Raw genomic sequence first — 25,790 nt, 5'->3', positions numbered from 1 at the left:
AGTCTTTGGGGTAGGGGCACTGGGGAAAAGGAAAGAAATGTCATCTATGGCCAGGCACGGTGGCTCATGCCTGCAATCCCAGCACTTTGGGAGGCCGAGGCAGGCAGATCACTTGAGGTCAGGAGTTTGAGACTAGCCTGGCCAACATGATGAAACCCCATTTCTACTAAAGATACAAAAAATTAGCTGGGTGTGGTGGCAGGTGCCTGTAATCATAGCTACTCAGGAGGCTGAGGCAGGAACATCATTGGAACTGGGGAGGCAGAGGTTGTAGTGAGCCAAGATCACACCACTGTACTCCAGAGTGAGACCCTGTCTCAAAAAAAAAAAAAAAAAAAAAAAATTGTTATCTACATTTAGAATTTTGAAGGATGGTATGTGGGAGAGGGATTAAACTAGTTTACATTGCTTCAGAGGACAAAGCTAGAAGCACACGGTGGAAGCTACAGATAGGTAGATTTCAGCTCTGAATAAGGAAGCTAGAAGGATTCCCTGATGCCTGCAGGGAGGTAGCCTGCCCCGACTGATGGGTCTGTTTCTCACGTGCGGCTGACTGTTATAGCGGTCCCTGTTCGCAGCAGCTCTTTCCCTACTGTGCCTCCGCAACTAATTGCCAGTGTCCTTTGCTCAATGCTTTATTTAACAGTGCTTTGCATTAAAGTGAGCTCATATGTCTGTCTCCTCCACTAAGCTATAAATTCCTTGAGAACAAGGCCTATGCCTTTCCTACTCTTTATATGTAGTAGAAACACAATCAACATTTACTTCATTTGTTCAGTTAAATAGGAATTGGCTGCCTCTTCTATTCAAGTCCACTACCCAAAAAAATGCATTTGGTCTAGTCTGAGATCTGTAGAAACACAGCAACTCCTGAATGGTAATATAACCATACTGGCTGTATGCCAGTGTTCTGTGTATTTTGGGAAAGGTCACATCTGTGAATCCGTTCTTCCCATCTTTAAAGCAGGGATACCTATATCCTTGAGGCTCACAATGCTGTGCACATAATGTTTCATATGCTTTCAAAGAAAAGTAATCTCTAAATGTAAGGTGCCATTAGGATGATATATGTCACATTAAAGAAACATTTTCTCCTTCCCCTTTAACATTAGCATTCTCTTTTGTTTCCCAAGTTTTCACTATAAGATTCTAGAAAGTTCATTTCAAAAAACCCCATTTATCTGCTACCGGTTCAAACATCTACAAACCACTGGAACCTCTTTGGCATAGAATGGAAGATATGTTTATTTTCCCTCCAACCATTATCTCACTCAATTTGAATTTGACTTGGGTATTTGGTTGGTTGGTTGGTTGGTTGGTTGGTTGGTTGGTTGGTTGGTTGGTTGGTTTTGAGACGGAGTCTTGCTCTGTCCCCCAGGCTGGAGTGCAGATATTAATTTTAGGAATTCATCGTTATTTGGGCTTTTTCTAATAACTTGCGTCATTGAGTATTTTGGTCTGAGGGATATACAAATGTCACCTTCAAGTCACATTAATTGGACGGAGTGCCTCCAACGTGCTGATGAAATCAGCTTGCTTCCATAACTTAGTCATGCTGATGCTGCAAATCTAGGTGGGGCCAAAGATGAAATGATGAAAGCTCTTTTCTTTATGCTTATTCTGTGGATGAAAAAAAATTGCTCTGATGCAAGCCTTGTGCTTGTTGTCATTATTACATCATTGCATTCCCAGCATATTAGATGGCAGGGTAGGGCTGGACCAGCACATGGAGGAGAAGACTTTTCTCCACTCTTAGCTCTTGTCTAGCCTACATTTTACCACACTGCCACATTCCTTCCCAAAGGTGGCAGCATTCTGGAGAATGGTAAAGTGAAATGATTTCCAGAGAAGTAATTAGCAAAATGCATAGAGGCTTAAAGAAAAAAAAAAAAAAAAAAGGAGAAGAAGAAGGCTATCAATCAATAAATAATAAAAAATTCAGCCAAGGGCATTTTCCATCTTGGTGTTCTTGGCTATGAGAGCGAGAAAGAGAGATTCATGAGGACAGGTCAGGTTACCCCTCCTTAGCTCACATTACACAGCTTCAATATAATGCAGTGTACTCGCATAAAGGGAGGTGATAAGGAACAAAAATGGGAACTATGCTTTCACCTGCACTTGACTTCCTACCATCACTTCAGACTTTCAGGTAGCACTATAAGATACCTGATCTTAGATATTCATGGAGTAATTGTATCAACATTGATCTCTTAATGGTAGATGATGAGTTAATTCATCCCCAAACCCTTCTGACTTGGCAGATGAGGAGTCATTAGTCATTGAACTTATTCTGGGCATTACACATTCTATTATTTATCATTTACATATAAATGAAAGTGTGAGCCTCCTAGAGTGATGGGACGGTGCTAGATGGTTTAGAGATTTTTCCATTGCCAGGAGACCAGAGTCAATAATGCAACAGGATGAGAGATAAGTAAATACAGGATTTGGAGAGAAGAGTTAGCCTAGCCGACGAGGTGGGTTGGGGATGGCTCTGGTATTAGAAGAAGAAAGGTAAGGAGTTATATTCATTCATTTATGCATTCATTCCACAAATATTCCTTGTGCTAGATAAGATTATTAGACATAGCCCTGCCCCTCCAAGTAAGCAAATCATATGTCATCCCAAGTTGGGAAAAGTGCTTTGAAGGAAACAGACAGGGTGTTGTAGGAGAAAATAATGGGAATGGGGGTTCAAGGGTTGGGAGTGTATTTGAATAGACTGGTTAGGGAAGATCTCTAAAGAGTTAACATGTAAACTTGAACCCAAAGGATAATAAAGAGCCAGCCATATAAAGGGGAAATGATAAGTGACAGAGGCTTTATGAGGCCTTGAAGCGGGAAACGTCCTTGGCAAATTCAAAGAAGTAAACTGTTAATGGCACTTCCCTTTATCGAGCACCTATCATGGCCAGACCCTGGTCTAGATGCTTTGTGTGTGTTAATGCATTTACTCCCCCAGCCCTCTGAGCAGGCGTTATCACATCCCCACTCTACTGGTGATGAAAATGAGGCTAGTGTGGCTGGAACATAAAGGGTGAAGGGGAGATGGCTCAAGACCAAGTTGGAGAAGCAGGCAGTGGCCACCAGTGTTTTGTTTGTTTGTTTTGTTTTGTTTTGGAGACAGAGTCTCACTCGTTGCCTCGGCTAGAGTGCAGTGGTGCAATCTCAGCTCACTGCAGCCTCTGCCTCCTGGGTTCAAGTGATTCTCCTGCCTCAGCCTCCCAAGTAGCTGGGATTACAGGCACGAGCCACCACACCCAGCTAATTTTTGTAATTTTAGTAGAGACGGGGTTTCACCATGTTGGCCAGGCTGGTCTCGAACTCCTGACCCCAAGTAATCCGCCCACCTCGGCCTTCCAAAGTGCTAGGATTACAGATGTGAGCCACCGTACCCAGCCAAGTGGGGTTTTCACCAGGGAAATGGGCTTAATCTGATTTTGGTGTTTGATTGGTTGGTTGGTTGGTTGGTTTTGAGAGGGAGTCTTGCTCTGTCACCCAGGCTGGAGTGCAGTGGCGCTATCTCGGTTCACTGCAGCCTCCACCTCCCAGGTTCAAGCGATTCTCCTGCCTCCTGAGTAGCTGGAATTACAGGCATGTGTCACCATGCCTGGCTAATTTTTTTTGTATTTTTAGTAGAGATGGGGTTTTGCCATGTTGCCCAGGCTGGTCTTGAACTTCTGACCTCAAGTCATCCACCTGCCTCAGCCTCCCAAAATGCTGGGATTATAGGCATGAGCCTCTGCACCCGGCCCTGATTTGGGTTTTTAAAGGATCCTTCTGGGCTGCTCATTGATGAGCGGACTGCAATGGGGCAGGAGAAGAAGTGCGGGGACCATTTAGAAGGCATTACGGGTTTCCAGCAAGAGGAGATATGACTGGGCCAGGAGGGTTACAGCAGAGGAGATGACAGGAAATGGTGGGTTGGAGGCAGGTTTTGGCTGCATGGAGATTTGAGAGGCAGCCCAAGCAGTGAGGATGCAAAAAGAAAACACATGAACTCAAACCTAGTACCAGCCTCCTTCTACCACTAAAGAGAGGGAAGAGAGAGAGTCGCAGAATAGATTCCTTGAAATTGGAAGAGTTTCAGGCATCTGACCAGGATCCTGCCTCGCTGTCAATATAAAACTTAAATACCCATTGCCTGCATGTTGTGGTTTGGCAGTTCTTATTCCTCCTTTTTGTTGTTGTTGTTGTTGTGTGAACACACACACCACCCACTCCTGATTCACTGGGGCCTTAGAAGGCATCAGAAAGTGAGGTTTCCTCCTGTGGCCAGGAAGATCTCCATGCAGAGAAGAGAAGTCTGCTACCCAGAAACTGAAGTGAAGGAAAAAAAGGTGGCTCACCTGGAGGAAACAGGTCCAGCGAACTGCAAGCCAATCATTAACTCTGCCCAAAGCCTTGAGGACACTCACACACTTGGGAATTTTGGGAGCCCGGAAACTAACTGCAAAGTTTACTTTCAGAACAAGGCCCAGAGAAGGAAGCAAAAGATAAACAGGGACCGAATGTTTTAATTATTTTACATGGTTCCACCCCAATACCATTCCCTAAATCTTAAAGGAATGAAGGTCAAAAGGGGTTTATGGGAGAGCATTTTCTTCCTTCCCCTCTCTGCCATACAGGCTTGCAACTGCCCTGCGCCCCCACTTCTACAGCATTCCCTTCATGGGAATGGCTGGGTATATCCGTGGCTATCTTGTGACTTTGACCAAAACTGGGTGTCGGAGCCTGGTGAGTTTCCTGGGCGGTTGTGGTCGGCTTCAGAACAGTAGCCACACGGGATGCTCTCCAGGGACCGCCTCTGAGTTGCATGGATACAGTTCTTCATCTGGGTTTTATAGAGAACAGGGGTCCTGACCTTGGAGTGCAAGAGAGCAGAGCTTTGTTAGTAAACTGTCCAGGGAAGACTTTAAGGAAAACGAATGAGGTGGGGAAAAGGGAAACTGGGAAGGGCCGAAGGAATCCAGACCCTTCAACACGTTCAGGCACAAGCAGACTCCCTGGGTGTGGCCTTCGGACTCACAAAATCAACTCCAGATATCTTGGGGAGAGCAAGAAGAGACGACAAATATGCCGGGGCAGGAGGGTCGGGGGAGGGTAGGGGGAATACCTGCTAATGCAATCAACTGCAAGTGGAAAGGACAAGCCGTCGCCCACGGAAGATCTCAGAAAACAGCTCGAAAAAGTACAAAAGTCCTTCAGTGTGAGGTAATGAGGCGCATCTAATTATATTTAGGAAAGAAACAGCAAGAACTGCTTCAAAAGCCTCCTCTTAGTCTTCCCCTCTCAAACCAGTAAGGATCCCAAAGCCAGAGACATCGTTGCTTCACAGAAAGTGAGGAATTGAAGAGCGCATCACAGGAAACAAGGTTATTTTCCCAGAACTGAGAAAAGCTATCACCCAAGACCTTCCCTGCCTGTTCTCTTTTCCCCTCCCCCCCCAAAAAAAAGTCCCATCAGGAAACAGCAGGGGGAGAAAGAAAGAAAAAAAAACCACAGGCAGCGCCACCATGAGAAATGAAGGCAGTCGAAATGACATTTGACACCGCCAGGCCACAGCTGAAGAACAAGGGAAAAGTTTTAGGGCGACTGTCAATGACCCATGGTCCTTCACTCCTAACCTTGCTCCTAGCATATGTTTCTCATTTCCTTGCTTATAGCTGGTCCAAGCTAATGATATGTGTTTTGGCCGGGATCCCGTGCTTGGCATACAGCCGGTCTTGTTCTCATTGTCCGGGCTACTTACAGAAACCTCTTTCTCTGTCTCTTTCTCTCTCTCAAAAAACCGGCTTTAAAGAACAGTAAATATGCAAAACAGCCCCCACGCTCTATAGAGCTACCATCTTGAACACGGCCTACGCCATCCTCACACACCCCATCAATAAAGGCCTGAAGAGACTGCCCACAGGAGAGGGGTAAGTTCAACACAAAAGCAGTGGAAATTCAAACAAATTGGCCCATTAGAGTCTCACACGGCTATAAATACAGCTCGGCTGGGGCTATTTTGAGGGACGGTGGCATGGGAAAGTTCGGCCTGGAATCTTGAGTCTGTCAAAGGAGACGGATCTCTCCCAAGACATGGGAAGAACACGAAGCGCCTGGCGGGCAGGAGGAAGGAGGGCGCTGGAGCTGGTCAGTTTCAGGGCCAGGTTACATGTGAATGGCTGAGACAAGGCCGGGCCTCGCCCCTGTGCTCCGGGGCTGTCGGACTTGCTGTTGGAGGCTTGGGCTCGGGTGTCACTCAGAGTGTCCATAACCTCTAAAAAGGCCGAACATGCCCTGTTGCTCCTCAGGGGTCAACGGACCATTTCACTCTTCCGGGTGGAGGAGGGGTGGGAAACGGAGGGGCTGGCGAGTCTGGGCAGGACCCGGTCTGCAGTCAGCATCTCTGGCGGACCCGGAAGGGAATTTTTTTTCCGTTTTTTATTGATACATAATCATTGTGCATATTGATGGGGTAGGTGTGATATTTTGATATAACGTGTAATTATGAAATTAGGGTATTTAGGGTAACCATCATCTCAAGCATTTAGCATTTCTTTGTGTTGGGAACAGTTGAGGAGGGCATTTTTGCCCATTCAACCCCAAAGGTTGACATCGGGTACGTATATTTTACGAAATTAGGGGCACAGTAGCATGGATTTGAGGAAATGGGTCCCATTAACAGGAGTTAGTAAAATATGTAGGCAGAGAATATATATGCAGATGTCAAGAACTGCTTAACATTCCCCCTCAGGGCGTGTCAACAGATGGCAATTAACTGCTAGCAGTTAGGAACCAGTAAATACAGACTACACAGATGCTTATGCTTCGTGTACCTGCCTGAGCTGCAGGAACACAGATTCCCCTTTGCGGCTGTGCAATTGCAAGGAACGTCTAGGTTCACTCTGCAACCCCACCTATTTTCTGTTCAGAAAGCACACCCAGGATAACTGTGGACTTACTGAGTAAGTCTGAGCATTCACTGTAGACCAAGCACTTTCCAAGGCACAAGAGTCACACAGACAGAGCTCCTTCTGCCTAAGGCTTTCAGCCCAGTGGATGCATTTGATCAGTCCCTGACTCTATAGTTTCCTTGACGATGCCTCCGCATTTCCCTAGAACAGTCCAGTTTATATCTGTTATCCCAGAGTAATTATTAATAGCACTTCTTTTCACTCTCAAAAGTGTCCCAGTTTGGATGATAAATTATATGGCTACTCTATCTAGAGTTCCTTTTTTAAAAGAGTTTTTTTTGGGGGGGGGGATGAAATCTAATACACAGAGATAAAAGTGCAAAATATAGCATCCTCTATTTGAGAGGCTCTTTGGAACTTGCTGAAGTCAAGAGAGGGTTCCCAAATGATGAAGAAAATGGCTTTAGCAGATTAAATTTTAATTAGTTCATAACAGGTTCCACCGCATTCTGGACTTGAATCCCTGCCGCATGCTGTCGCCGGTTCTGTAGTCCCAGACATTGTTGGCTCTGGATTTTCCACAGTGCGTCAGAAAACTCAAACTGACTGCCCTCTTCCACCAAGCCCGGGGACAGCTGGGGCACATGAGGGCACTTGTCCCCACACAGCCTGATGGGGAAGAGCCAATTCGGGTTACCATGACAACACCCTTTCCTGAAAATCTCTGACTGACACTTCCTGGGGAGACAGGAAGTACCGACAGGAAGATCCCGAGGTCATTCTTTTCCTTTGTCCAGCTTTTCCCACCTCCCAGACTCTCTGATGATTTGACCTTTCCTAGCTCAGCATATCTTCTGCCAGCCCCATCAGCAAAGCTGGGGGCAAAAAGCAAGCAACTGTTTCTGTCCGCTTCTTCCCAGCAGGCCAGTGGAACGCCCAAAATATTTCAGTAATAACCTGCATCAAAGTAACTACAGAGGGCTGGGTACGGTGGCTCACTCCTGTAATCCCAGCACTTTGAGGGGCCAAGGCAGGCGGATCACCTGAGGTCAGGAGTTCGAGACCAACCTGGCCAACATGGTGAAACCCTGTCTCTACCAAAATGCAACAAATTAGCTGGGTCTGGTGACATGTGAGTGTAGTCCCAACTACTCAGGAGGCTGAAGAATGAGAATCGTTTGAACCCAGGAGGTGGAGGTTGCAGTGAGCCGAGATCATGCCACTGCACTCCAAACTGGGTGACAAAGTAAGACTATGTCTCAAAAGAAAAGAAAAAAAAAAAAAAACTAGTGAAAGGAAGATGCTTCAAAAAGTGATAGCGCTGATTTGAAAGTAAACGATCAATTTACGGACTGCCTGCACTTTTGCAATTAACATCAGGACATTAATAATCATCCCACAAGTGTTACTGAGTGCCTACCACATGCCAAGCCCTGTGTTGCAGACAGGGTATTGAGTATTGAACAGAATGGATATGGCCCCTGCCTCCATGGAGCTTACAGTGTCCTAAGGGAGACAGACATTCAATGGATAATCATACAATAAATACGCAACTACCAATTGTAATAAATGCAGCAAAGGAAAAGTGCACAGTAGGAGCAGCCGGGCTCAGTGGCTCACGCCTGTAATCCCAGCACTTTGGGAGGCCGAGGCGGGCGGATCATGAGGTCAGGAGATCGAGACCATCCTGACTAACACGGTGAAACCCCGTCTCTACTAAAAAATACAAAAAAAATTAGCCGGGTGTGGTGGTGGGGCGGGGGTGCCTGTAGTCCCAGCTGCTTGGGAGGCTGAGACAGAAGAATGGCGTGAGCCTGGGAGGTGGAGCTGGCAGTGAGCCAAGATCATGCCACTGCACTCCAGCCTGGGTGACAGAGCAAGACTGTCTCAAAAAAAAAAAAAAAAAAAGAAAAGAAAAATGTAGAGTAGGAGAGAATCTACAACAGGGGTACCTAATTTACAATTGGGTGGGTCAGAGAAACACCCCCTCGTAAAAAAAAGCAGCTTTGATCTAAGACCTGAAGGATGACAAGAGGTAGGCAAAGAATGGCTGTCATCCATTTATATCAAGAATCCAGGCATCTCCACCACACTGGGCATTACCTTGATACTTTACTGAAATATTTTACTTCTAGTCCCAAAGAAGATTTCCCTCACTAGTTACTTTTCTTTTTTCTTTTTTGAGACGTCATCTCACTCCGTCGCCCAGGATGGAGTGCAGTAGCGCGATCTTGGCTCAATGCAACCTCTGCCTCCCAGGTTCAAGCAATTCTCCTGACTCAGCCTCCTGAGTAGCTGGGATTACAGGTGTGCGCCACCACACCCAGCTAATTTTTTGAATTTTAGTAGAGATGGGGTTTCACCACGTTGCCCAGATATTGCCTAGAAGTCATACCTCATGGTATGACTTTCAGGCCTACGTATTTACAACCTGCATTAAAAACAATACAAGAGATTCATAATGCCACCATTCTAGATTGTTAGTTAGCTGTACTTGAAATGTAGGAAAAGTTCAGAGCATGCCCTTCATCTATTTCAGCAAATCTCTCATATCTGAATCCCCAACACCTAGCATGACTCAAAGCATTGTTACCACGTAATCGTTTTATGTATTAGGTGCTCAATGTGCATTGAATAAATGAAGGTATCAATGAACAAATAAGTGAACTTTAATAGGTGTCTTCTATGGACTAGGCGTGTGCCAGATACCCTCACAATTTCAACACCCTAACCTTATTGTACCTTTCTCAAAGATAGGAGTCTAATGTGCTGAACCAAGCAATAGTTCTAAAAATAATTCTGAAATATAAGCTGAATGAAGTTTGGAGATGCAGATAAGGGAGAAAATGCATTTTCAGAAGCATTTTGAAACAGCAAGGCAAGATGGCAGTCAGCAAAACGAAAGGGTGCCATGCTCTCAAGGGTCATAGATGCGGACAAGGAGGTGACTTGAAAGGGAGCAGAGGTGGAAAGAGGAGTACACGGTCAATATTGCTGAAACCCAGAGGGCAGCTGGAGATCCTGAGACGGTGCACAGAATGTATTGTGGATGGAGATGATACATTTGTATTCTGTTGCTCTTGGAACAAATGCTGAATACACTCCCAACAGTCTGGGGGCAGAATGGGGGATGTGGGGAGGGACAGTGTGGGTTTGGAGAGAATAGAGAGAAGAGAATTAGGGCTCAGTAGAACATTTAGGTGCAGAGAAGCTTCCAAAACAGTAATGCTAGGCCAGGTACAGTGGCTCACACCTGCAATCCCAGCACTTTGGGAGGCTGGGGTAGGAGAGTTGCTTGAGGCCAGTTCAAGACCAGCCTGGGCAACACAGCAAGACCTCATTTCTTGGCTGGGCGCAGTGGCTCAAGCCTGTAATCCCAGCACTTTGGGAGGCCGAGGTGGGCGAATCATGAGGTCAGGAGATCGAGACCATCCTGGCTAACACAGTGAAACCCCATCTCTACTGAAAATACAAAAAATTCAGCCAGGCGTGGTGGTGGGTGCCTATCGTCCCAACTACTCTGGAGGCTGAGGCAAGAGAATGGCGTGAACCTGGGAGGCAGAGCTTGCAGTGAGCCGAGATCTTGCCACTGCACTCCAGCCTGGGCAACAGAGTGAGACTCCATCTCAAAAAAAAAAAAAGAACAAAAAAAACCTCATTTCTACAAAAAAAATTTTTTTAAGTTAGCCAGGCACTCCTGTAGTCCTAGCTACTCTGGATGCTGAGGCAGGAGAATCTCTTGAGTCTGGGAGGTCAAGTCTACAGTGAACTATCATGACAGCACTGCACTCCAGTGTGGATGACAGAGTGAGACCTTGCCTTAAAAAAAAAGAAGAAAGAAAACAAAAGAAACTATAACGTTAAAAGGCTGGCATTTATGGGGCAGGTGATAATAGAGAAGTCTTTTGAAACAAAAGTAATGAAAAGAAGTGTGAATTCAGAAGTAGCTTTACATCTCACTAGTATAAGAAAGAGCATTAGAAAAGGAAGGAAAATAAGCAGATGATTTTATATTTTAAGAGGTTCTTCTCGTCTAAAAGGAGCAGGTCTTACTGTGAACAATTTAGACAAAAGAAAGTTTAAACAGAGGTAGGAATTTATTTCAACAAAGACGACAGTAGGAAGCATCGAGTCGTTTTAGGGTTGGAAATCTCTACATTTTAAAACCATTCGCATTAGACTGGGGATGAATGGGAAAGGGAAGTGTCTGAAAAGGTTCAAGGGGGTAGGAAAAAACCCGAAGGCAAAAATTATGGCCCCTGGTAGGAACCTCTAATATTCAAGAGAATTTTCTGCAGAAAAGGATGTTGGTTTGAAGTTGCTGTTCTTCTCTTGAATCTCTGCAGTCCCTGAGCTGGTGACATGTTTCATAATTGTTCTAGCTTTATTGTTTTTTTCTCCACAAAGCTATTTGTGAAAGAGCCATAAAATTGTCTTACCCAACGTTCTCAGTTTCAAAAAATATGATACACAGCAGATCGGGAGAAATTCTTATTTTTTTTTTTTTATTTCACAGCATCTTGGCACAAGTTCAGCACTGAAACGGTTAAAATATCAGCACATTTCACTAGTCTTGGGTTACTCATAAACATTCAGCAAAGCAATTTCACTCAATCGCACATATTAACTGCTTAAGTTCTTCTCTCTGAGGATGTGGACTGTTATTTTATGCCAAAAGTCCTGTAATTAAGTTTGACATAAGCGCATGGATTAAATGTGTGGCTGGGAGGGAGGGGAGCTGGTCCAGAATGGAAGGAGTTTCTCCCCTTGCCTTCTTGCCATATGGAAACTGTAACCAAATAATGTGCAAAAAATTTTAAGAGAATTTCCAATACTATTACTCAGTGTTGTTTATCAGGTAAATCTCAAGGCCAATATAGTTACAAAGCCAGTTTTTCTTTTCCCCAATTTTGCAATAAGTACAACAACAAAACATTAACCATCCAACAGCCCAGGACGCTCAGATTATCATTTTTACAGGGCAGAGAACAGAACAGCTATTAGAAACTTTTCGATGGGCAAGGGACTGTGGCTATAGTTTGGAACTAATTTATCAAACTGTTCTTATTCAGGGAAGTCATGAGGAGGATGCTGTGTGTTGTGTTGTGTTGTCAATGACATTAAGGAATGCAACATTCTGATGCACTTTGTTCAGATGGCACTTTGATCTCATCAAGATTTTCCCTGTCTGGAGGGTCCTCAGGTGACCCTGAAAAGGCTCAAATCACTTAAGCAACATAGTAACAAATTTACTTTCAATTTCTGGCCATATTCATGAAGGTTTCTTGCGGTTTGAGAGAGGAATGCTCTTGTTCCTGCCTTCCTAAAAACAGCTGAAAATAGCTTTTCAAATGTGTGAAGGAGAAAACATCCTCCTTGAATTTCCCCCAAATCAGAGGGAGCACGCACGAAATTAACCCGACAAGGGTAACTGGGCAGCAGGCCCCCTCCCTGCCTCTCTCCTGGTAAATGCTGCCCCGCGCTCTTGCCCAGTCCGGCTCTTCCTTGCTCCTCTCTTTCCATCGGTTGAACTGGGTTGACTGCTCTCTTGGTGGCTTCGTCTAGCCATAACTTCCTTAAAGCATCCAGAAACGTTATCCAAATGCCTGCCAGGTTCAAGTTCTTTATACTTGAGCCATCATTCTAAAAAATCTCATTGCAACTATTCCCAGCTTCCTTCTTGATTTGTCTCTGTTTGTCCAAACCCAATTCTGAATCTCTTCCTCTTAGAGGACCGCAGACCAGGCAGTTCATAACACTGCCGTGCGAAGCCCCATAAATCTCCATGTCACACCGATTTCTGGTATGGGTTTCTGACCATTTTCGCATATCCATTTTTATTTTATAATAGGTGGCTCAAAGGGAGCCCAGTCTTGAGATAAAGCCTTAAAAATCTGCGACACAGGAGTGAATAATTTACTTAGGCCCAATGCGGCTCTCTGTATTCCCCCTAATTTGGGGAGCATATCTGCCACATCTTTTAAAAGCCCATCCCAAGCCCTCCAGGAATATTCTTGTTTCTCAGTTTATCCTCCTGGTTTTATAGTTCATATTTCTGCTCATTAAATTACATAAACCTGTTATTAGGCCCACAGTCTTAATGTATTCCAGGCATTCTGAATTGTCCTGTACTCTTCTATATTATCCCCCAATTTGGTACAAAATATAATTACTACCTTCAACTCTACTATCCATGTCATTGTTGGGAATTGCCTGGTTCTCTTAAATAGCTTTCACTTACCCAGGGCTTCTTTTTCTTTGATATCCCAGATAGTTCTTTTTTTTCCCCAAACTTATTCTTTAGAGGGACCAGCTCGTAAGACTAGCCCAAGAGAGGTAATGGAACACGTACTTCTACCCCCCAGCTGGGCTCCTGCTTTGGTCGGGAGGGGTAAGGAGAAAAGACACCAGCGGTTTGCCATTGTCTGAGTCTAGTCCACGACTTGAAATTAATGGGATTGACCCAGGCCACGCTGAGAACGGCAGGCTCGGTCCACTTTCTAACTGTGTCTGCTTACATTTTCCATAGACCAAGTTTGCCATTTTATTCTGCCAATATCTGATTCCTCCACAACAACTCCAGAATGAAGCCACAGCAAAGACACATCACCATAGGCGGGGCCCAGGCAGAGTATAGATAGGGTTCCCTGCAGCTGATTGAAGTGGGGCAAAGTGTGGTATGTTAACAATCCAGAGTCTTCAGCATAATCGTACAAGACCTCCTTGAAGTCCTGTTGAAACATTTTCTGCACCTGAGCCTCTTCTACGTTTGTCCCCAAATATAATAACTTAGTCCAATTTTTCCTCCCAGCTGCCGGCGTGTTTTGCATCTAGGCTGGGGTAATTCCAGCTTGGACCTTGCATTCCTCCTGCATTCCCTGTCTTCCCTCTGAGAAATCTGTGAGATGAGAACCTGGTAGGATTTTTTGAGGTCCATGCTCACAGCTTTCTAAATCTGACCTCGCCATGTCAAAGAGCATGGCCATTTCCTGTGCAGTTTATGCATAGCGTCTTTTGGTTCCAAACTTCTTGAGCATGATTCAAAATTATACATCCTCATGCTTGTCAATGAGTGGCAGTATGGAAGAATGCAGTAAATAAGGATGCAAGCTCTGAAGCCTGGATTCGAATTTTGACTCAGACATTTTATTAGCTGTCTAACCTCAAGCGTGTGAACTCCCTGCAACACATTTGCCTCATCTGTGTAATAGGTACATAATAGTACCTACTTCTTGAGGTCATTGTGAGGATTAAACACATAAAGCATTAATGAGAGTGCTTGGTCCATGGTGAAGCCTTCAGGAAGTGTTGGCAATAGCCAAACAGATGGTGTGGATTCCAAATTTTCTGTTTTTTCTTTTTTTCTTTTTTTTTTTTTTTTTGAGATGGAGTCTCGCTCTGTGACCTAGGCTGGAGTGCAGTGGTGGGATCTCAGCTCACTGCAAGCTCTGCCTCCCGGGTTTACGGCATTCTCCTGCCTCAGTCTCCCAAGTAGCTGGGACTACAGGTGCCTGCCACCTCGCCCGGCTAGTTTTGTATTTTCAGTAGAGACGGGGTTTCACCGTGTTAGCCAGGATGGTCTCGTTCTCCTGACCTCGTGATCCGCCCGTCTCAGCCTCCCAAAGTGCTGGGATTACAGGCTTGAGTCACCGCGCCCAGCCCCCCAAATTTTATTTTTCTTTCTTTCCTTTTTTTTTTTTTTTTGAAACAGAGTCTCACTTTGTCACCCAGGCTGGAGTGCAGTGGTGCGATCTCAGCTCACTGTAGCCTCTGCCTCCCCTGTTCAAGCCTTTCCTGCCTCAGCCTCCCGAGTAGCTGAGATTACAGGTGTGTGCCACCACGCCTGGCTAGTTTTTGTACTTTTGATAGAGACAGGATTTCCCCATGTTGGTCAGACTGGTCTTAAACTCCTGGCCTCAAGTGATCCACCCGCCTTGGCCTCCCAAAGTGCTAGGATTACAAGTGTGAGCCACTATGCTCGGCCCCATATTTTCTAAGGGCATCAGCCACATTGTTTTTGGGAGATGAGCTGGTCCTTGAAAGATCTGAGATGCTCAGGCTTTCAAGAGGATGAGTGACAAGCATATCCATGTCTTTGGGCTTATCTTTACTTTGCAGGATTTAAACATAGCCTTATATCCAGACTCACTGTCAAACCATGCATGATTCAGCTTCTCACAGCCTAGCATTACTGAAGGACAGAGAGATTCAGGAAATGGAAAAATTGATTAAAAAAATTAATAAAAGAATTTAGTTTCAGATTTCTTACTGTTTTGTCTGCTGCACATAGTCACAAATTGCCAAGTTCTCCTGTAGGCTCCCTATAAAAATCAGAATCTTGCTGCAGTTGTAGGATCGGCTCAGCAGCTCTGCAAGGCTTTCAACCCACAGCAAGGCTTTCAACCAACCTCTCTGACGGTCATCTGCCAAACTGGGGTAATTCACTGCCGTGCCTCACAAGACTATAGCAAGCAAGAAAGAGAGTGAAAATGTTTGGAAATATAATCGTTGTTATTATTAAACATACAGCTTCAGTTAATCTACCTTAAAATTAATAATAGTATTTTCATTTATTTATTTATGTAAAATATTGATATGGGAAGTTGCCACATACCTTTGGATTACTCCGTCTTTCTCATCTCCTTGTCCGAGTTCTACTTTTCTCTAATTTCTCTAAAAAGCTACCCCTCACATACACACACAGACATTGCAGGAAACATTCACTCTTCTGAACTGTTAGTCCACTTACCATTGTCCTTTCACTTGCTTTGGTATTTAATCATCCACTTCCAGGAGGCAGCAGACTTTTCTATAAAGGTCCAGAGAGCAAATATTTTCATGTTTGCAGGCCATACTGTCTCTGTTGCAACTACTCTCAACTGTGCTTTTGTAGCACAGAAGCATCATAGAGAATACATCAATGAATGGACATGGCTGAGTTCCAATAAAACTTTATTTAGAAAAACAAGTGCAGGGCTCGATTTGGTCTGTGAGCCACAGCTTGCAGCCCCTAATGTGCAGCCTGGTTTTGTTATTAAGTCCCTTTCCTGGTGCCTTTATTTTTTTTGTCTACCTGATTAGACTGTCAAAACCTGAGAGACAAGACTCATTGTTAGGTCTTTAGAATACCCTATCTCCCAGGTCTCTAAATCCCTGCACCTGGCTCAGTATGTGCTCGTTGGATTAAGCTGTCTCGTGGGACAATTGTGTATTTATTGTGAATAGATGGACTTAGGCAATCAAGCCAGGCAGAGTTAAATTAGAAAAAATACATGTGCTGTCCCGACTGAATGAAAGACGGCCATCTATGTGTCAAAGACATCAGTACAGGAAAAATGCTGCCTACCAATCACTATCAAATCCTGAGGGAAAAGCTATGGAAAACACCTGAAGACCACATGTTCCTGGAATCTGAGCTCCGTGCATGAATCATGCCATATAAGACCAGCAACATGGGTAGCCTGACTCTTTTCTGAGGATGTAGTTATAATTCTGAATTCACAGATGACCACCATTCTTTACAGATAACTCTTTCATCATTATCCTTGAGTTTAGAAGAATTTCCCTTTTGTTTCTCATTTAGATTCATCTGAAAATAAATATTTTTATTTGTGGAAAATATGATATTCCAGGGTTAAGAGCAGTTAAGCCTGTAATCCCAGCACTTTGGGCGGCCGAAGCGGGCAGAGTGCTTGAGCCCAGGAGTTCAAGACCAGCCTGGGCAACATGGTGAAACCTCATCTCTACAAAAAAATACAAAAATTAGCTGGATGTGGTTGTGCGTGCTTGTGGTCCCAGCTACTCAGGAGGCTGAAATAGGAGGATGGCTTGAGCCTGGGAGGTGGAGGCTGCAGTGAGCCAAGATGGAGACCCTGCATTCCAGCCTCGGTGGCAGAGCGAGACCTTGTCTCAAAAAGAAAAAAAAAAAAAGAGTGTTTAAGAGCAGCACAGCCTAGAGTTTGACCTAAACTCAAATCTGTCAGCCTTTAAGTAAGTCACTTAACTTCTCTATGCCTCAATCTTCCCTTCTGTGAAGTGGGGAATTTGTTAAATGAGACCATGGATGTGAAGAACTGAGTACAAGCTCAGGATAAACACTCAATAATTATTAGCATCCAGTAATAGCCATAGTTTAGCAGTCAAAGTCACAGAAGTAAAAGATATTTCTGGCCAGGTGCAGTGGGTCACACCTGTAATCCCAGCACTTTGGGAGGCCAAGGCAAGCTGATTGCTTGAGCTCAGGAGTTCGAGACCAGCCTGGGCAACGTGACAAACCCTTGTCTCTACAAAAAAACAAAAATTAGCTGGGCATGGTGGCACACACCTGTAGTCTCAGCTACTCAGGGGGCTGAGGCATGAGAATCACATAAGCCCAGGAGGTGGAGGTTGCAGTGAGCCAAGACTGTGCCACTGCACTCCAGCCTGGGCAACAGAGTGAGACCCTGTTTAAGAAACAATAATAATAAATAAAGATTTCCTTTGCTAATCATAGAGCTGCCGTATGACCCAGGAATTCCACTCCTAGGCATATACCTGAGACACATGAAAACCTGTGTCCCCAACACATACTTGTACACAAATATTCATAGCAGAATTATTCACAATAGCCAAAAAGAAATAACCAAAATGTCCATCAAAGGGCAAGAAAGAGAAACAAAATGTGGTATATCCAAACGATCAGTATTACTTGGCCAGAAAAAGGAGTGGAGTGCTGATACATGCTACGACATGGAAGAATCTTGAAAGCATAATGCTACACGAAAAAAGCGAGTCACAAAAGACCACATATTGTATGAGTCTATTTACGTGAAATGTCCAGAATAGATCAATACAAAGAGACACAGCGTAGATTCGTAGTTGCCAGGGGCTGAGGTGGGGGAAGATGGGAGGAGGAGTGATTGTTAATTGGTGTGGAGTTTCTTTGGGGGGATGATGAAAATGTTCTAGATCGTGGTTATTGTTGCACAACTCTGTGAAATACTAAAAACCACTGAATTATATACTGCCAAAGGGTACCTTTTATGGTATGTAAATGATATCACAAAAAAGCTGTTATTTTTTTTCAAAACATTTTCTTTAAAAAAAAAAATTCAACCAGGCGTGGTGGCTCACACCTGTAATCCCTGCTCTTTGAGAGGCCAAGGCAGGCAGATCATGAGGTCAGGAGTTCAAGACCAGCATGACCAACATGGTGAAACGCCGTCTCTACTAAAATTACAAAATTAGCTGGGCATGGTGGCAGGAACCTGTAATTCCAGCTACTCAGGAAGCTGAGGCAGGAGAATCACTTGAATCCAGGAGGCGGAGGTTGTAGTGGGCCAAGATCATGCCTCTGCACTCCAGCCTGGGCAATAAGAGCGAAACTTTGTCTCAAAAAAAAAAAAAAAAATTCAAATTCACTCAGCTATCCTCATCACAAATTAATCTACATTAAATGCTGCTTTATCCTTGATATAAGCTAGAAGTTTGTAGTTTAAGAACTGTACACACACACACACACATGCACAAATGTGTTATGTGCAGATATCTTTTAAAAGCAGATTTGCTTTTAGTTAAGTTTCTACATTCATGATGCTTAATGTACTTGTTGAAGGTGTGCATCCATAATCTTCAAACTCTAGTTAATTATAAGAATTACTCAAAATCAAAAAATGTGTGTTGAGGACGTACTGTGTGCCGTGCATTACCTTGGACATGGGGACATGGCAAAGGATAACGACTTTATTCGTAAAATGAAGGTTCCCAACCTTTTTGACACCAGGAACCAGTTTCATGGAAGATATTTTTTCCATGAACCGGGGGTTGGGGAGATGGTTTTGGGATGACTGAAGTGCATTACATTTATTGTGTGCTTTATTTCTGTGATTATTACATTGGAATATATAATGAAAAAATTCTATAACTCACTATCTTGTAGAATCAGTGGGAGCTCTGAGCTTGTTTTCCTGCAGCAATACAGTCCCATCTAGGGGTGATGGGAGACAGTGACAGATCATCGGGCATTAGATTCTCATAAGGAGCACACAGCCTAGATTCCTCACATGCACAGTTCACAATAGGGTTCCTGCTCCTATGACAATCTAATACCACTGCAATCTGGCAGGAGGCGGAGCTCAGGCAGTAATGAAAGTGATGGGGAGCAGCTGTAAATACAGATGAACCTTAGCTCACTTGCCTGCTGCTCACCTACTGCTGTGTGGCTTGGTTCCTAACAGGCCATGAAATGATACTGGTCTGTGCTCCAGGGGTGGGAACCCCTGCTCTATAAAGTCATTAAGCTAATCATTCAGCATTCTTTATGCATCACACCAACTGAGATTTGGTCATTCTCCACTTGCCTGAAGTTTGTATCATTATAACAATGGGCTGTTCCCAAGTATAAATCATATTATTATCTCAAATGATACCTTTCAAACCCTGTTTCTTAGAGGCAAACCCCTCTTCTTCTCAGTGAAAGTCACAGTTCTGAGTTCTAGAAGGTTCAGTCAGTCTAGGATCCCTAGGTTTTGCATCAAGAATTAAGGGGTCCACCAGGCCACCTATGGATTAAATTTGCCCACTTGAAGGCCTGCAGAAAAGAGGGATTCTCACATTTTTATGAACCTAAAAATGACCTTGGCAGGTTGTTTACTATGCAGATTCCTGGGCCTTCCTAGCAGAAAGGCAAACTCATTAGGTCTTAGAAGGGTCCCAGAGGTGGTGAGACAGTGTTTAACAAGCACCCATCATCACACTGATGCAGGAATACACAAACCACACTTTGAGAAATGCTGCTAAGGTTGGAAACCAGTGCAGTGCTGAATGTCTACTGAGCACCAACCTTAAGCAATGCCCTCTGCTAAGCACCTTGGGGGCACAAAGACATATAATCCCTTCCAGAAATAGCACATAATCAAGTCTGAAGACAGTATGATGACTGACTATGCTTGTGGAATGTGATCAATAACCATTGAGTAACTGAGACTCTCAGGCTACAAGAATTCAGAAGAGCAAAGCATCTCCATGAGCCGAGGTGGTTGGGGAAGACTCTATCAAGGAGAGGGGTCATTTAGGTCTAACCTTAGAAAGTGACTGTGGGCAGGGTGGTGGCTCATACCTGTAATCCTAGCACTTTGGGAGGCTGAGACAGGAGGATTGCTTGAGCCCAGGAGTTCAAGACCAACCTGGGCAATATAGGGAGACCCTATCTCTACAAAAAAATGTTAAAAAGACTAGCCAGGCATGGTGCCAGGCGCCTGTAGTCCCACCTACTCAGGAGGCTGAGGCAGGAGAATCGCTTGAGCCTGGGATGTGGAGGTTGTAGTGAGCTGAGATGCTACCACTGCACTCCAGCCTGGGTGACAGAGCCAGTACCTCTAGAGGGTTTGTGTCACCTTAGCTATCGACCCAGTGGCCAAAGAAAGTCATAGACCAGAGTCTGTGAGAGGGCACTACTCAAGGACTAGACTAAAAGGGGAGAAAATGTGGACCATTTTTGTCACCACAGCAATGTACATCTAATATATTATGTACCTCTAAAGGAAGTGCTAATTATCTTGTAAATCCTGTCTCAAAAAATAAATAAATAAATAAAATAAGCGTGCCGTGACAGAATTCCTCTTTTGCTTGAAAGGGTAAAGCAATCCAAATATCCTTTCTTTCTTGCACTCATGGTAAGAGAGACGCTACCTTGAACCAAGCAATTAAGGAATGTGATTATGATGGCAGAAATGAGGGAAATGCAGATGGAAGGAGGGTTAAACCCTCTATGTAGATGGAGGGAGGCTCAGAGATTACAAAACGTGACTGTGGGGTGGGAAAGAGAAGGGGACAGAAAACTACACCTGCTAAGCCCTGTGTGGGTGTGGAGTTCTCATCCTGAGAAATTTGCTCAGGATAGCTAGAATGAGAAACACTGCTTCCCGTGAAGATGCTATCTTCCCATCAACATGCTAGAAACAACCTTGGCAAATCACCATACTCACTATTCGGGAAGACTCATCAGGTCCTTGGCTTTTTTTGGTTGGTGGGCTATTTATTACTGATTCAGTTTTGGAGCTCATTATTGGTCTTTTCAGGGAATCAATTTCTTCCTGCTTCAGCATTGGGAGGGTACATGTGTCCAGGAATTTATCCACATTTTCTAGGTTTTCTAGCTTGGATAAGGAAAGGGAACAATGCTCTTACCCAGAAAGGGAGCACTGCCATTGCATAACAGCTAATCATCTCATATCCGAACAATGCCTTATATTTAAGAAAAGATGTCCCTAATAATCTAGCTTAGGCCGGGCATGGTGGTTCACGCCTGTAATCCCAGCACTTTGGGAGGCCGAGGCAGACGGATCACTTGAGGTCAGGAATTCAAAACCAGGCTGACCAACATGGCAAAACCCCGTCTATACTAAAAATACAAAAATTACCCAGGCATGGTGGCAGGCACCTGCAGTCCCAGCTACTCGGGAGGCTGAGGCAGGAGAATCGCTTGAACCTGGGAGGCACAGGTTGTAGTGAGCCTAGATCATGCCACTGCACTCCAGCCTGGGCGACAGAGCAAGACTCTGTATCAAAAAATAATAATGATAGTAATAATAATAATTGAGCTTAACTGACAAAAATAACAACTTTGGTTATGGCGTATTATGCAGATTTGCCATAATAACAAAGCACCTCAAAACTTAGTAACTTAAAACAATCAATTATTTCTCACAATTCTTGGGGAAGCTGGGCCATTCTCCTAGTCTCAGTTGGCTTGACTGAGATGTATAAACAAGAATGGCCTCCCTTTGGTGGCCTGGAGTAGACTCTGTGTCAGCTGAAGTGGTTCCTCATCTCTCAGCAGGAGACCCTGAGCTTGTTCACATGGTGGCCTCAGGGCTCCAAACGACAGCAAAATAGCAAGCTCCAGTGCACACGTACTTTTCCAGTTTGGGTTTGTGTCACATTATCTATCATCCCATTGGCCAAAAAAAGTAATACGGCCAGACTGGAGTCTGTGAGAGGGCACCACCCAATGACATAGATAAAAAGGGGAAAACATGTGTGACCATTTTTACCATGACAGCAATGTACATCTAATATATCATGTTTCTCTAAAGGAAGTGCTGATTGTCTTGTAAATTTATTTAAGTTTCTTATAGATGCTGGATATTAGACCTTTGTAGACCTTTGTCAGATGCACAGTTTGCAAACACTTTCTCCCATTCTGTAGGTTGTCTGTGTACTCTGTTGACAGTTTCTTTTGCTGTGCAGAAGCTCTTTAGTTTAATTAGATCTCATTTGTCAAATTTTGCTTTTATTACTATTGCTTTTGGCATCTTCCTCATGAAATATTTGCCTGTTCCTATGTCCAGAGTAGTACTGCCTAGGTTGTCTTCCAAGGTTTTCATGGTTTTGAGTTTTACATTTAAGTGTTTAATCCATCTTGAGTTGATTTTTGCATATGATATAAGGAAGGGGTCCAGTTTCAATCTTCTGCAGGTGGCTACTCAGTTATCCCAGCACTGTTTACTGAATAGGGAGTTCTTTCCTATTTGCTTGTTTTTGTCAGCTTTGCCAAAGATCAGATGGTTGTAGGTGTGCGGCGTTATTTCTGGGCTCTCTATTCTGTTCCACTGGTCTATGTGTCTGTTTTTGTACCAGTACCATGCTGTTTTGGCTACTGTAGCCCTGTAGTGTAGTTTGAAGTCAGATAGCATGATGCCTCCAGCTTTGTTCTTTTTGTTTATGAGTGGCAATGATGTATTCAATTCTACCTAAAGAAGCTAGAAGGGTAAGGGTCAATGTTGGTTTATGCTGTACATGTCTAAATGTAAACATTTGAACTCTTGTGAAAAACATTTACAAGTGTACATAACTGATTTTTTTAAAGTTTTTAAAAGAAAGAAGAGAAAAGAGAAGGGAGGGGAAAGGAAGGGAAGGGAGGAAGGAAGGGAGGGAGCGAGAAAGAAAAGAAAAGAAAAAGACTTTCTTGTCATATTTAGTTTTATTACTTTGCACTGGCAGAATACTACTAGTCTTATGAAGATTTTAAACTATTCCGTTGTCATTACTTTTCTTGTAAAAGACTTCCTATCTCCTGAACTCCTGGCTGGGTTAGATTTCAACACTGTAGAGAGGTACTCACGGTATGTGTCCAGGAACCCAAGTTTCTAATCCCCAGAGTGGTAAATGCCGGGGCTGCTGTCCCAGCCTTGGAAAGAACAAAGATGCAGACCTGCAATGTCCCATTCTTAGGACGTAATTAATGTGCTGGTAATTTTTTTCATCAACAAAGGATTACCAAAATACCGCATGATTTCCTCCAAAAATGTGACCCTCCCTTTCCTGTCTCATTTTTCTTTTCCTGGATCCAAACATGGTTTCCATTGGCCTCACAAAAAACAGTTATTTCTGTTCATTTTCCTCAACTCATCTCAGTTCCTGCATCCCAAGAAGTCCAGAAATGCTAATGCCAATTATTAGCAGACTTTTAAGGGGCTGCTTCTCTCTCTCAGAGGCTCTTCTCTGAAATGTTCCTTCTCCCTGTGAGGCCAGTGGCATCCACAGCAGCCCACAGCAAACCTCGTGGCATTATAAAAAACCAACTAACTAAATAATGCCATAGGAATCTTAATGACTAGGGCCATTTGGCCAACAACATTACACAGTTTTTTCCTCTCAAAATTCAAGCATTCAAAATTACAAATATCCCATCCAATTCAGATTTAATTACCACTGTTCAAACTTTAAGAACTTCCTCAGTTTCAATTAAGCCACATTGGAAACAATAAACTGCTAAGGGATGGTGACTCGACCCCCTTTTTTAAGGAGGAGCAGAAAAATGGCATAATTGTTATCGCAGATAAAAATGTCTGTCATGGACTGGCTGTTTTTTTACCAAACATTCCTAAATCACCCAGGACCATTTCTCCACGTTGATCATAGCCAAGAGTGAAGTTAACCAGTGGTGAGCCCTGATGTCTGATTGGGCCACAGAGACCATTGTTTCCACCACACAAGTCCATGTCTGATAGCTGAGCTGGTGCAAGGTTTTAAGTATGGCAGAGGGTATTGAAGGGAACAACTGTCACGGAAAACCCTGGACTTTAGAGGCACCATCTACCCAAGCACACCTGGAGCTACTCTGTACCGTCTGCTGGGTAAGGAAAGGGAACTAAAGGAGACAGCCCTGTGGGGCCTTTAAATGACTACATTCATGACTTGTCCTCCCTCCTGTGGGCGGCTACACTTCAGAGTCAGGCATATCTGAGTGTGCTTTAGAAATGTGGCTTATATCCTGGGCAATGTAGTGAGAACTCGTCTCTACAAAAAATTAAAAAATAAGCCAGGAGGCTGGGTATGGTGGCTCACGCCTGCAATCCAAGCACTTTGGGAGGCCGAGGTGGGCGGATCACGAAGTCAGGAGATTGAGACCATCCTGGCCAACATGGTGAAACCCTGTCTCTACTAAAAATATATAAATTAGCTGGGTGTGGCGGCACGTGCCTGTAATCCCAGCCACTCGGGAGGCTGAGGCAGGAGAATCACTTGAACCCAGGAGGTGAAGGTTGCCGTGACCCAAGATCGCACCACTGCACTCCAGCCTGGCGACAGAGCTAGACTCTGTCAAAAAAATAAAAAATAAAAAATAAATAGCCAGACATGGTGATGTGCGCCTGTAGTCCCAGCTACTTGGGAGACTGAGGGTGGAAGGATCACTTGAACCCAGGAAGTTGAGGCTGCAGTAAGCCAGGATCATGCCACTGCACTCCAGCTTGTGGGACACAGTGAGACCCTATCTAAAATTTAAATTAAATTAAATTAAAAGAAACATGTCTTCTAAAAAGCAAGACCAGGAGCAAAGGCTTAGTTTAAGAGAGCCCTACCTATTTGGGAGATGTCTTCTTGAAATAGTGATGGATCCATGGTAACAGTTCTCTGAAGATCCATTTCAGTCTGCTTTGCAATCTTCCCCATTGTCTGTAATGATCATCTTTTTTAAAAACCACAGTTTTCTTTTAGTACCTCAAATCATTTTTTTAAATAAGAACTACCCACCCACCTATTAGCTAGTTCTTATAATAAGTCTGACTTTTGTGTTACTGGAAAAGAACACTTTATATATATTCTTTTTTTTTTTTTTTTTTTTGAAACGGAGTCTGGCTCTGTCGCCCAGGCTGGAGTGCAGTGGTGCGATCTCAGGTCACTGCAAGCTCTGCCTCCCAAGTTCACGCCATTCTCCTGCCTCAGCCTCCTGAGTAGCTGGGACTACAGGTGCCCACCACCACACCCGGCTAATTTTTTTGAATTTTTAGTAGAGATGGGGTTTCACTGTGTTAGCCAGGATGGTCTCAATCTCCTGACCTTGTGATCTGCCCACCTCGGCCTCCCAAAGTGCTGGGATTACAGGTGTGAGCTACTGTGCCTGGCCACTTTATATATATTCTTATACATATAACATATATGTATATGTATGTGATATGTATATGTACTATATATAATGACATATATGTCTCATATATACACATATACATGTACTTTTTTCTCTCTCTCTCTCTCATCACTGAGGCTGGAGTGCAATGGAGTGATCTNTAGCTGGGACTACAGGTGCCCACCACCACACCCGGCTAATTTTTTTGAATTTTTAGTAGAGATGGGGTTTCACTGTGTTAGCCAGGATGGTCTCAATCTCCTGACCTTGTGATCTGCCCACCTCGGCCTCCCAAAGTGCTGGGATTACAGGTGTGAGCTACTGTGCCTGGCCACTTTATATATATTCTTATACATATAACATATATGTATATGTATGTGATATGTATATGTACTATATATAATGACATATATGTCTCATATATACACATATACATGTACTTTTTTCTCTCTCTCTCTCTCATCACTGAGGCTGGAGTGCAATGGAGTGATCTTGGCTCA

The 25,790-nt window shown here is 43.9% G+C and overlaps 1 protein-coding gene across 1 annotated transcript in view; it reads left to right on the top strand.

Annotated features, from left to right (window-relative positions):
- The first annotated feature begins 2,488 nt into the window (after nt 1-2,488).
- LOC108514480 (putative uncharacterized protein C16orf47) overlaps nt 2,489-25,790 on the top strand; it is a 52,124-nt gene continuing 28,822 nt past the window's right edge. The window contains 3 exon segments of the mRNA XM_017850739.1: nt 2,489-2,514; nt 4,629-4,737; nt 7,744-7,887. Of these exon segments, the coding sequence (XP_017706228.1) occupies nt 2,489-2,514; nt 4,629-4,737; nt 7,744-7,887 (279 nt within the window).

The sequence above is a fragment of the Rhinopithecus bieti genome, unplaced genomic scaffold, assembly GCF_001698545.2.
Source record: "Rhinopithecus bieti isolate Rb0 unplaced genomic scaffold, ASM169854v2 scaffold_32081, whole genome shotgun sequence".
NCBI classification, from domain to species: domain Eukaryota; kingdom Metazoa; phylum Chordata; class Mammalia; order Primates; family Cercopithecidae; genus Rhinopithecus; species Rhinopithecus bieti.
This window is presented reverse-complemented; position numbering and strand designations above follow the sequence as displayed.